Source organism: Protobothrops mucrosquamatus, unplaced genomic scaffold, assembly GCF_001527695.2.
Source record: "Protobothrops mucrosquamatus isolate PMUCROS unplaced genomic scaffold, P.Mucros_1.0 scaffold706, whole genome shotgun sequence".
NCBI lineage: Eukaryota > Metazoa > Chordata > Lepidosauria > Squamata > Viperidae > Protobothrops > Protobothrops mucrosquamatus.
The window spans coordinates 243,254-256,256 of NW_015386987.1; the positions used below are offsets into that span (position 1 = coordinate 243,254).

General features: G+C 37.0%; 2 protein-coding genes across 2 annotated transcripts in view; one reads left to right on the forward strand and one right to left on the reverse strand.

The window, feature by feature from the left end:
- Positions 1–7,116: 7,116 nt before the first annotated feature.
- PMCH (pro-melanin concentrating hormone) lies at positions 7,117–10,328 on the forward strand. Its single transcript, XM_015818229.1, has 3 exons — positions 7,117–7,341; positions 8,186–8,387; positions 10,244–10,328. Exons 1-3 carry the CDS (start codon positions 7,117–7,119, stop codon positions 10,291–10,293), a joined length of 477 nt encoding a protein of 158 aa, XP_015673715.1. The 3' UTR covers positions 10,294–10,328.
- A 1-nt stretch (position 10,329) lies between these two features.
- Positions 10,330–13,003, reverse strand: part of PARPBP (PARP1 binding protein) — a 34,805-nt gene continuing 32,131 nt past the window's right edge. Inside the window, exon 11 of the mRNA XM_015818228.1 lies at positions 10,330–10,921. Within this exon, the coding sequence (XP_015673714.1) occupies positions 10,584–10,921 (338 nt within the window). The 3' untranslated portion in view covers positions 10,330–10,583. The remainder of the gene's footprint in view (positions 10,922–13,003) is intronic.

Below are 13,003 nucleotides of genomic sequence, written 5' to 3' on the forward strand. Positions count from 1 at the left end.
CTCTGAGCTTGCTTGTTTTCTTGTAGATGTTTCATTACCCTAACTAGGTAACATCATCAGTGCTAGTCAAAGGACTAGTCAATGGACTAGCACTGATGATATTACCTAGTTAGGGTAATGAAACGTCTGCAAGAAAACAAGCAAATTCAGAGAGCACCAAGGACCCCTCATGATAGATTCTGAAACTGCGTGTGTCCAGAGATAGTCCATCTTTAATTCTGGATGGATAGTGCCTTCTCATATGGAGTGTGAGTTGCTAATAATACTGTTCTGAAAATAAAATGGTGCATAAGTTGTATAAGCTCCTAAATTAGATACAATTGCATGCAGAAATGGAACTTAATTCTAGATTAACTTGAATATATTTGCTAGTTTATAGTACCAGAATACAGATAGACTTGAACATTGGGCACTATCTAATAAAATGAAATTCAATGGTGAAAAAAGTAAGGTTCTACATTTAGGCAAGAAAAACCAAATGCACAGGTATAGTATAGGTTGTACCTTGCTCAATAGTAGCAACTGTGAAAGGGATATTGGAGTCCTAGTGGACAATCACTTAAATGTGAGCCAGCAGTGTGCTGCAGCTGCCAAAAAAAGCCAACACAGTGCTAGGCCGCATTAACAGAGGGATAGAATCAAGATCACGTGAAGTGTTAATACCACTTTACAATGGCTTGGTAATGCCACACTTGGAATACTGCATCCAGTTTTGATCACCAAGATGTAAAAAAGATGTTGAGACTCTAGAAAGAGTACAGAATTGGTGAGGGCAAGGATGGTCTAATTCCAGGCAGAGAAACAGTGTAAAATGCCCACATTTTAATAAATGAAGCAGCTGCTATTTTTATTTCTTGGAAGTTTCCCTGTTTTTCTGCTTTTGCAAAAGTCAAGCATTCCTTCAACTTCTAATCCACCCTTGGCTTTCATGTACCCCCACAGAGATCCTAAGCCTCTGTGACCTGCTGTTTCTTCAAATTTGCCTCACAGAATAAACAGTTGGGTCACTGCAGACCTGACAGTATAACCCCATGTGAGAGTGTTATTCCATCCATAAAACTTTGTCTTATCAAAGCTTCCTCAGGTATACTATTCACTGCCTTTGTACATATTGTGTGGTGAGGTGAGATAAACATCTGATTCCCAGATTTATACTGACTTGACTACATAGAACTGCATCTTCAAAACCAAAGCAGTGCTGGATTAATCAGTATTGTTGGCAGATTTATTTACACATTTTTATGTAATTTATATATTTTACACATTGAATTGTGTAATTTACACAATTTACACATTAAGCATAACTGGAATAGAAGGCATCTTCAAACAGAAAATGGTCTTCTTAATAGCTACAGGACTGAATTCTGTAAATTGCCACATATAACAATCCTAAAATTGCCCCAACACCAGCAGCTTTTATATAAAAATATCCCTTCCATACATTTGAATTTACTTACATCTTAAAGGTCCTGAAGACATGGTTCTATCAGCAGGCCGATCAAGGTTTGGGGGGGTGGGGTTTAGGGGTTTTAGATTGTGGATTTTTAATGTTGTAAGTTGGCCAGAGTCATGTGTGAGTTCGATGGCCATATAAACATGCTTAATAAATAATGCTTCAGTGATGGTCCTGATCTCTAATGGCTCCTATTCAGCTAAATAAGTGTGATCCTTTCAATGGATGCTTAGAAATTTTGATGCAAAAATAGATGTTTTTTGTACAAATTGTAAATACTCCCTTAGGTTTCATTTAAATTATTTTATTGTCACCTTCCCTGCCATCATGACTCGACTCTCACTTTCAAATCTACCAGGTCAAACATGCTGAAGGAATGTAAGCTGTAAGAACAGCTTTTCTCCTTTCCCACTCTTTCTTTCTGATGTGAGAGGTTCCTGACCTAATTAAAATCAAATCATTTAGACCCATTTATTAAACATGGATTCTAACTGATTGTTCCTAGTTAGAAAGTAAGTATAATACAAACCTGGTTCAATGAGTCACAATAACCTCGTAAGGCCATGTAAATTCACAAATTTCTATTTTAGAATATGCTACATGTGACTATAGCCTGAAGAGGGAATTGCATTCCGTATTTGTTTGCAACTGTACTGATGTATCTTTGCTTTTAATTCAGCAGAGCTTTTGCAATGAGCAAAATCATCTCTGTATATGAACCCATCCCAAATGAATGGGAAGTATATTAAACTATGTGGGGAAAGTTGATCTCTTGAGGTTTGCTTGCTTATAATAATCTTAACATTAGCCTATCTTCAGTTATTTGGCAATATGAAGTTTAGTATCAGTTCTCAAAGAACATACCGTATTTTCCAGCGTATAAGACGACTGGGCGTATAAGACGACCCCCGACTTTTGGGAAGATTTTCAGGGTTTAGAAAGTCGTCTTATACGCTGGAAAATACGGTATATTTCAATCAGAATAGAGCTGGAATGGACCTTGGAGGTCTTCTAGTCCAACCCCCTGCTCAAGCAGGAGATCCTGTACCCTTTCAGATAGGTGGCTGTTCATTCATTTCTTAAAAACCTCTAATAATGAAGCACCCACAACTTTTGATGGCAAGCTGTTCCATTGATTAATTGTTCTCACTGTCAGGAAGATTCTCCTTAATTCCAGGTTGCTTCTCTCCTTGATTAGTTTCTTGGAAACTAATTCCAAGCTACTTGAAGAAAGATATTTGAAGAAAGAAATTTTATCTGTCCTTTAGTGAATGTTATAACATATGAAAGATGTTAGGTAGTGACTGCAAGTAGTCCTCGACTTAGGACAGGTCACCTAATGACCATTTGAAGTTACAAAGGAACCCTCTCCTCACCTCCAGGGCTACCTATGACCCAGATTCAAAGCACTGACAGCTGCCCTTCGGTCAAATGATCACATTTTCAGGGCTCAGCAATCAGCCCTCATTTTGCTGTGTCTCACTATCACATGTTTGCAAATTACAAGATTTTTGGCCAGAAAGCAGTGCTTACTTTTGGTTTCCAGCAAAAAATACCCATTGCAGAAAATGGATTTGCTTAACAACTGCCCCAAAACAGTCATAAAACTAGGTGCAGTCATATGGTGACCTACTTAACGATTGGCATGACTTACTGTATGATCATAGTCCTCGATTCAATTATGGTCATAAGTCGAGGTCTATCTGTACTAGGCTACAGTGGTCCACAACTGTTTAATAGTTGCCATGTGCTTTTAGGAAACTTAGCATATGTATTTTAGCATTGCTTATTTTTCACTGATTGCAAGACAGTTTTGAGTTTGGCCCAAGAGCACTATAAGTTACATATTCCCCACCACCACCACTACACCTCCTCAAAAGTAACTGCAATACAAGAAAACTGGATATTTAAATTGTGAAGGGGAGGAGAGTGAGCCCTAAAAAATGTCTTTAGATGACGTTTGTGCCAATTTGTTTCTTCTGAAATCTTCAAAACAAGAACTCAGAATTTCAGAATCTCTCTTGCTGCCATGAACTTAGGTTCAAAAAGAGTATTTATTTATTTTTTTTTTACCAAGAATGACTCGCAATAAGTACATAGACAGAAATTCTTAGAACAAACTGGCTTACTTTGGAAATATTTTACTTTCATAAAGTACTAAAGTACTCTTAATAGTTCTGGGCTATAAATGATTAAACCAGAGAAAAGGAAATTGCAAAGGATTACAAAAAATACAAATCTATACGTGGTAATATAGACTACATTTGCTGAAACATTATGTTTATTAATATTGATCTTTCTCTACTTATTTATTTTAGGAAAATGGCCACTGCTTTTTTTTTTTTAAAGAAATATGCCATTTTCACTTTTTTTGAATAATTTTGGTTTACTATTTAATGTTAGAATTCTTCATACTAAAGAATATTTGTGAAACCTAAGCAGGAAAGGGGATTATGTTAAAATTTAGACCTGTGGGACAAAACTATTATAATCTATGTGCCAGTATTGGATGCTACCTTAGTAACATTATTCAACAACTGTTTTGGAGGCAAAAATGTTTTATATTGAATCCTATTCACCTTTTGGATATTGTTCTGTATGAATCTAACAATATGCTTAATAGCTCCTTTTGAGTAGCACAGAAAAGCCAAATCTCCTCTAGGGAGTTTAGATTAGGGTTGGAGGTTATGATGAAGCTTACTTGGGTGCCACCTATGACCTGGATTTAAAGTTTCAACAATAGGCTTCACTGCGTTTGTGTTATCAAACTTCAGGCATTCAGCAACTTGCGATGTTCTACAGTCACATGACTGTTTTACGAGTTTTGCCAAAACCTGCATTCACTTCTGGTTTTTGGCAAAACTGTGCAAACCATTGATTCACTTAACATCCATGGTGTTTGTTTAATGACCACAGCATTCGCTTTGCAATCAAGTTCACTTAACAAAAAAAGGTCACAAAATCAGGTTGTGATGGTTATGATAAAACATATGCCAGGTAGCTCTCCAGCTTGGTAATGACCACAGTAGTAGTACTTGTATGTATAGGTAGTCTTTGACTTATGATCATAATTGAGCTAGAATTATGATCATTAAGCAAGTCATCACATGACCAACTTGGTTTTACATATTTTTAATGTTAAGCGGATGCGGTGGCTGTAATGTGAACCCATCATTCGCAATTGGTGTTTTGGTGGAAACTGGAAATAAACTCCAGTTTCACCAAAAGAGATCATAAATCACAGTCATGTTAATGTGATTTGTTTGCTAAGCATCCAAAATGCAATCACATGACCAAGTGGTGGTAAGGCATCAGAACTTCAGATCTAGGTCACAAGTAGCTTTCTTGGGGTCCATTGTAACTTTTAATGGTCACTAAGCAAGGATTTCCTATAGAGAATAGCCCATTGAATAAGATCTTAGATGGTGAAATCTTTAATGTAATAGAATTTTAGTATACTCCTTCCATCCTGGTTTACTCTTTTTAAATTAGTGATCATCTTTCCATTACCATTCTTTAGCATATCAGTTCAAGGTTGCAAGATATGAGCTCTTTTAGAAGATTTTCCTAGTTTTTCTGTGTATGCTGCCATTTTCAGTGTCTTTACAGATGTTATTAAATAACGGCTTCTCATCTAACAGCTGTCTGAAATTCTTTAAGTTCCTTCCTGAGACCTTTGTCTTTCTTGGCTTTGATTTCCCTTTTCTTCTTGGCAATTTTTACCATTTGTTCTGACATCCAATTTGCTATCTTTTGTATCTAGGTCTTTGGCAGTCCCTTTTCATCCTTAACAATTTATTTGATTTCATTCCACAGTTCCTGTCCTATCACTGAGATTCAGCACTTCAAAGAGATTCTGGAAGTCCTCTCTAAAATTGATAGGGTATATGTTCAAAATGTTGGCATTATTCTTTTGCCTTAGTTTAACTGGAACATGCAAATGAGCAGTTCGTGATCTATTTCACAGTCAAGTTTCAGGCTTAAAATGTACTGTTTTATGATCCATGTTTGTTGATTATGTAACATCAACTCAATGTTAACTCTTAGTGAGCACATAAATATCCTCCATGATGATCTGTACCTAATCTGATCTTCCAAAAGCACATCCATTGCCAATCTGAGTCCATCCACCAGCTTGTTTGACAGCCTTGTATTTTTCCCCTCCAGCCTATTGAATAAGACCTTAAATATCTAATTTAATTAATCATCCTTTTTTGTTTTGATTCATTATTTGTGCAAACTGGTATGTACATTCTTTATTGAATGTCTGATTGAAGCTTAGTACAGTTAATTCAGATGCCATTACTTGAATTATTCCTATATTCTTTGACTTATTCTACAGTTTGATATCTTCTAATCTGTAGCCAGAAGTTCTCTAAGGAGAAACTTGTAAAAAATGTCTTTGTCATATTTGAATATTGTGCTCTCCAAACATCAGCAACAATCACTGCAAAAATAGATCACAACCAACTGAATAATAACGTGCTATCAGGTTGATACTGACTCTTAGTTACCATGTAGATAAATTATAAATTACAACCAAAGGACAATAAATAATCAAGACCTCAAATGTATATCAAACATGCCATAAACTTAAAAGTCCAAAAGACAAACCCAGATTTTATGAGGAAAAGACTAGATTGTGAAAATAAGATTTTACATCTTTCTTGAAGCAAACCAGAGAGGCAGTTATGCTAAGGAAATTTCACAATCCTGACAGTGTTACTGAAAATATCCAAGTGAGTTGCAGCCAAGTTTCCAAGATAAAAACTATGCATTGCATAAGGATGGGGTATTCTAAATGAAGATCAATATTTTTGAATTATGTTCCAGAAATGCTCCTCCGTGTACCTTTTCACATGTTTATCCCTTTGTAGAGCAAGGGTGGAACAATTCAAAATCTCAGACAAAGGTGCTTGAGAAAAACATTAGACAGACACAAAGCCAACTTATTCCTCACTCTTGTCACTATTCCTATCAAATCTGTCTCCTCTGAACACTTATAAGACAAAGGTGGGCTTTGCAACTCGTTTGTTTAAATAATATTCTCTCCTAAGGAAGCAGGAGTCATGGCATCTAACTCAAAATTAAAGCATGTCTGACGTATTTAAAATTATATCTATGACCCCTTATTTTTATGCCCATGTATGAAACTTTTTGCCTGGATAAGTAGAAAGAGGTTTGAATTCTCTTTAAGATAAAACTTAATTGCTTAAGACTTTTCCTCACAGAGACTGTTTTTCTCTTACTTCTCAAGAAGTCTGTTTTTAAAGAATGAATAATAAAGATTCTCTGCTTTTTTTCACACATGCACAAATTAATTCTTTCCTGAGACTGTGTGAAGTGGAATTTAAAGATTAATTTAAAACTCAGAAGAAAATTGTCCTGTGGCATTTGGTAAGATAATCCAAGGTATATAATGAATGTATTGAAAAGCAGCTCATCACCTACGGTTTGGAACAAAAGACATGTAATGATATACAAAAGGTCAGTCTTCTTTACTCATAGTTCTTTGAAAAAGGCGTAAGCCATTGAAGTGGCATCTATTCAGTCCGCAAGCTATATAATACCTTTTTTCTGACCATGCACTATTTTCAAATTAGCCTCATTTAAGTAATATTTAAAGTTTCTTCACTTCCATGCAAACATCTAAACATTGGAGAATGTGTATCTCATCCCATGTATTACTGTTAATTTTTTCTCTTTTGTCTCAAGGGTCTTTGCTTTCTGTTTCTAAGTCTATGAGAAAAGCAGAAGATAATATGCTGCTAAGCACATTCAGCCTTGGAAAGATAACACAGAATGGTGACAAAGCTGGAAAATCTTTTGAGCGTTATAAAATGGAGGACAGCAGTTTTCTGGATGAAGACCGAAACCCACATTTCTCAGTAAGTTTTCTCTGGGTAGCTATTATGTAACACAAATTAGCATTCTGGATCATAAATTTGTAACAAAACATTAGGATAGATTATTTCAGATATGCCAATATATAGAACTATGGTGGCACAGTGGTTAGAATGCATATTGCAGGCTAACTTTGCCAATTGCCAGCAGTTCAATTCTGATCAGCTCAAGATTGACTCAGCTTTCCATCCTTCCAAGGTCAGTAAAATAAGGACCCAAATTGTTGGGGGCAATATGCTGGCTCTGTAAACCGCTTATAGATGGCTGCAAAGCACTGTGAAACAGTATATAAGTCTAAGTGCTATTGCTATTGTTATATAATTAAAATATGAAATATGATTTGAAGTGGCTATTATCCTAAAATCAAAGAAAACAGAATGCTGTGCTATGCTATGCTTTGAATTATATTTGAAAATGTTAATATTGTATTGTATTGTATTGTATTGTAAGTCTTAAGAGCTTAAATGAAATACATGCCTTTCAGCTTTAGTTTAATAACAAATCTGAATGCTGCTCTTATCATCATTAATACTTAAATTTACAAAGAAAAAATCCTTTAAGGAGATTTTGGCCTCACTAAACGTAATTAAACAAATCAATGTTATTTAGTATTAACATCCCTGGGATATATATTAAGATATGTCTTGCTTTGAAAAAAACCTGGTTTTACTCTTGATTTTAAACTAAAAATTAAACTTCAAGATAGCTTATGCTTCAATCAGAAGATAACTCTTTTCTGAAAATGACTCATTGGTTGGTTAAGGTCTAGAATATTTTTATTTTGAATATTTTGCATTATTTTCATCTCTACTTTTCTTTTGAGTGCAGAATATAGGTTATAAACATGACATTAACTATGGCCAGCCACAGAGCCTAAGTGTTAAGCAGCTTCCTTATTTTGAACTGGAGGGACCTATGACTTTTCCATCAAATGCTGAAGTTGAAAATATTGAATCAATACAAGATCGGCGTGAGACAGGAAGTGATGAAAACTCGGCTAACTTGCCTATTGGAAGAAGAGATTTTGATAGTAAGTTATATTTTCATGTTATTGCAAAACAGTAATATTACCTTAATTTGCTGAAATAGTAATTATAACTGTTGAAATGAATAACTGTGGCCACCATTTCTCCAGTGATAAGCAGCAGCAATCTAGGTAGAGTTCAAGGCAAATTCTCAAATTTCTCAGCTGGTTATACTCACTGATGTACTGTATGTGACTAGGTCAGTGATGGCAAACCTTTTAGAGACCGAGTGCCCCAACTGCAACCCAAAACCCACTTATTTATCGCAAAGTGCCAACACAGCAATTTAATCTGAATACTGAGGTTTTAGTTTAGAAAAAAAACCTCATACATTAACATCTTTTGTCTTAAAATTAAAACACAATAACAAAGCTTTCAATGATACTGAAAGGTAAAAGTTTGCATTTGGCATGCTTTTGAACAATGTGATTTTTGCTGTTGTATGCATGCTGATAATTTGTCTAACCTTGGCTTATACTTTGTAAGTTTGAGAACACATGCAGCACTCAGGTCATCTGTTAAGTCTGTTTCTGATGTCAGATTTGATATAATTCAAAGCTGAAAACAGCGCGCTCGCTCTGGAGGCTTAATTTGGCTAGGAAGGGGCTTGAGAAATGGCTTTTTCCTGCGAAAACCTAGCCAAAGAGCGAGGCACACGTGCCCACAGAGAGGGCTCTGCCATAGGTTCGCCACCACTGGACTAGGTGATCTACAGTAAAGTAGTCCTTGACTTACAACAGTTCATTTAGTGACCATTCAAAGTTACAACGGCACTAAAAATGTTACCTATGCCCATTTTTCAGTTACAACTTTTGCAGCATCCCCATGATCATGTGATCAAAATTAAGATGCTTGGCAACTGGTTCATATTTATGACTGTTGCTGTATTCCAAGGTCACGTGATCACCTTTTGAGAACTTCTAACAAGCAAAGTCAATGGGGAAAAAAGATTCAATTAACAATCGGGTTACTAACTTAACTGCAGGAACTCACTTAACAACTGTAGCAAGGTCATAAAATGGAGCAAACCTACTTATCAAATGTCTCACTTAACAACAGAAATTTTGGGCTCAATAGTGGTCATAAGTGTGGCATATGCTGCCCACCATTTCCTTTTGGGCAGTTGTCCCTAAGCTATAATAGCAGCTGTGGGCCACTTTGTCAGCATTCCTCATGCTGCTGGGCCAGTGGTGGAAGCTGCAAGGAGCATCCAGCCAGAGAGAAAGAGAATTGGCAGACTGATGCCTCCAGGTTAGTTCCATTGTTCAGGTGCCCAAATATAAGAGTTTTCCTAAGTTGGCTTAGCAGGAGTGACCCAATCACTTCTCCTTCCTCTCCCTTGAGCTGTCTTTTTTCATCATCTTTTTCATTGCATTCACACAAAAGGTAGTCAAGCTTCTCTATCCAACTCCTGAAGACTTGGGTTGCCTTAGAAACCAGCTAATTTTTTAGCTTAAGCCTGCATGGGAATAAACCAGTGTTTCATTCACCCATGTATATTCAATTTCATCTCTACATATGTACACAGATAAAACTATACTGAGCTGCTACTTTTTTATAATCAAAGGACAAATATAGCAACCAATCATTAGAATATGCTTCTCTGAAAAAGAAAGGATTGGGTTTTTTTTCTCAGCCTTTAAAAATTGTAGGGTTCCACTCAGTCTTTTAAAAAGAGTGACTGGTTAAACGTAAGATAAAAAAGATAACATGTTTTCTAAATATTTATTAGAAAAAATGAGTTAAAAATTCAAACAAGTGAAAATTTACAACATGCCATGACAGATGACAATGTAGTTAAACTTGTTTATAAAAGCATGTACTTGACAGTCAAAACCACATTTTTTTGTGTTTTCTTTAGTGCTCAGATGTATGCTGGGAAGAGTCTATCGACCTTGTTGGCAAGCCTAAAATGACCCTGAAGTGCATCACTTGGAAGAGACAAACCCTTTCCTTCATAAGTCATAGAAACTGTAGTTGTGGTTAAAATATTGCTGTGTTTGTAGAGATTCTAAATATTTCTATGTCAGAATGCAACATGTACAAGTGTAAAGTTACAGTGCATTATTAAACTGTGAATTCTGCATAAAAGTTGATGATTTAATTTTGCAAGTACAGTATATATAAAACTTCTGCATAATCATGATTGCAATGGGAAACTTAATACAAGTCAATTTTTTGTCTTTTCAATCCACTGGCATTTACAACCTAAAGAACTGAGTTAGTTTCGCTTGCCCAGTAATAAGCTTATTTTGGGGTATGGCCTTTTTGGATTTTCTGGTTTCTTTTAGTTTGCTGTCCAAACTATTTGGGCATTTCACCGCAGTCTTTGGTTTCTTATGGTATATATGCTGTGCTGTTTCATTTTCATTAGTGAATATGACATTTTCACTAGTTCTGTCCACCAGCTTCCTCTTTGGGTTCTCGTTCTCTGGCCGGCAACTTAATTTTCCTGTTTCTTTTCTTGTCCTTCCATTCTGACAAACACTTCCAGAACCAGGTCCGAGTGTACTATTTTCAAGTGATGAATTCAGGCTTTCTGATGGTTAAGAAAACAAAACATTTTATAAGGGAAAAAGACTACATTGTTTTTAAAATTGTTTTTGTTGTACACTAGTCACCATTGATAATTTTCAAAAGAGACAGTGTTCCTGTAAATTGAGTTAACTAAGTCTAATTAGTAGAGATAATTAGTTGAAAACAACATTATACAATCTGAGCCATCGCCCTTGACATAAAAAACACTTCAGCAACCACTTCAGAAAATAAACGTGTAAAAAAACAAGAGTACAAGAAACCATTCATTTTAAAAGCACATGNCCAAGGGGCCAGTTGAGACCTACGCCGGGTCAGAGGCCGCAGCGGCACGACTCGGTCCAGTGCTGCGGCTGCGGCCACATCCCAGGCCGCAGCCTGGTGTTCCGCCGAGTCGTGACCTAGCTCCTCAGGATATGGCCCAAGCTCCGTCAGAAACCCCTCTGGGTCCATCAGGCGCCTGGGACGGAACCATCTAGGCGGTGTCCAACCACCAAAAGGTATTACCCGCTACTTTTTAGGAGTCCCAAGTATACTTTATCAGCCATTTAGCTAGACAAATACAAAAAGTCAATCTCGTAATGATACAGGTGGCAGCAGATATTAATTCAGGAGAAAACAACAGCAGAGTCTTGGAAATGTTCAAGATAAATGAACTGATAACTGCATAAGTTTTTATGATTATGGGAACTGCTGCAGTGTATCAATGTTCACTAAGTTAACATCCGAGATATTTTTTGCAGCACTTTCAATGAGGTTTCAGTTATTTACCTCTAAAAGCAAACAAAGAAAATGCCCTAAAACAGCAATAAGCAATGTTATTTTCAAATCTTAAAAGTTTGATTGCCTGTGTTTCATGCTCTAGGTCAAGTGGTTGGATCTCCACAGAGTCTGTTCTAAAAATAGTGCTACTTTATGTGCTCAGAGATGATTCTGTGTCAGGAAAGAATAGAGCGTGAAACCTATGAATGGTGCAAGGATAAGTGGGCATACTTGGATCCAAAGTGAGCAAAGGTGCTTCAGGACTGGTACTCTGACTGCATCTGTCAGTAGCATCTTCCTTATGCTTACTTGGTAGCCATAAGAGTTCAGGAAAATACAGGTTTTGAGTTCAGGAGGCATTAAGGAGACATGTAGTGACACTCTGTCAGTGCCTCCTTAACTAAAATGAATTTTCTTGACCCTACAAGGCTACCATGCAAACTGTGGAAAAGATAGGAGCTCCAGTAAAAAACAGCCAACAGGTACAAGTGAGGTCACCATGCCAAATTCCAACTCCCCTTCCCTGTTTTGGAGCCTAATATAACACACAATATAACACACAAAACCAACATTAACTGCAAAGAGATTGAAAAAAGATCTGTGAACACAGGATGTAATGGGGGGTGTAGTGGGGGGGCTAACAATATGATTTCACATTACAGAGAAATAATAATTAATTTTATATACACATCTACGTGTGTATAAAGGGTTGCAGCCTGAGCTGGATTTAATAAAAAGGAAAGAGATCGTGGACATGATGAACAACACAATAATTTTCCTGTTTTTGAGGAAATGCAAAATTAATGGCAGACGGAAAAAATATGTAAAAAAAAGTAACAACCCTGCTAGTTGTGTCCAACTCTAGGGGCAGTTCTCATCTCCAATTCACACCCAAAGAGCCAGTCTTGTCTGAGGACGCTTCCTTGGTCATGTGGCTGGCATGATTATACGCTGAAGGCACATGGAATGCTGTTGCCTTCCCACCAAAGCGGTACTTATTTATATACTTGCATTTGCATGCTTTCAAACTGCTAGGTTGGCAGCATGCAATTGCTGGACCGTCTTAAAGAAGCTCAGGTGGTTTATTTTCATGACAGTCACTTGATCCGAGACCGTCTTCTGCCGCAGATTGCCTCCCATCGACCGGTACGCTCCCACAGAGCGGGCCTCCTCAGGGTGCCGTCGGCCAAACAGTGTCAGCTGGCGACCCCCAGGGGGAGGGCCTTCTCTGTGGGAGCCCCCACCCTGTGGAACGAACTCCCCCCAGAGATCCGGATTATTCCGGATCTCCCCTCCTTCCGCCGTGCCCTCAAGACATGGCTTT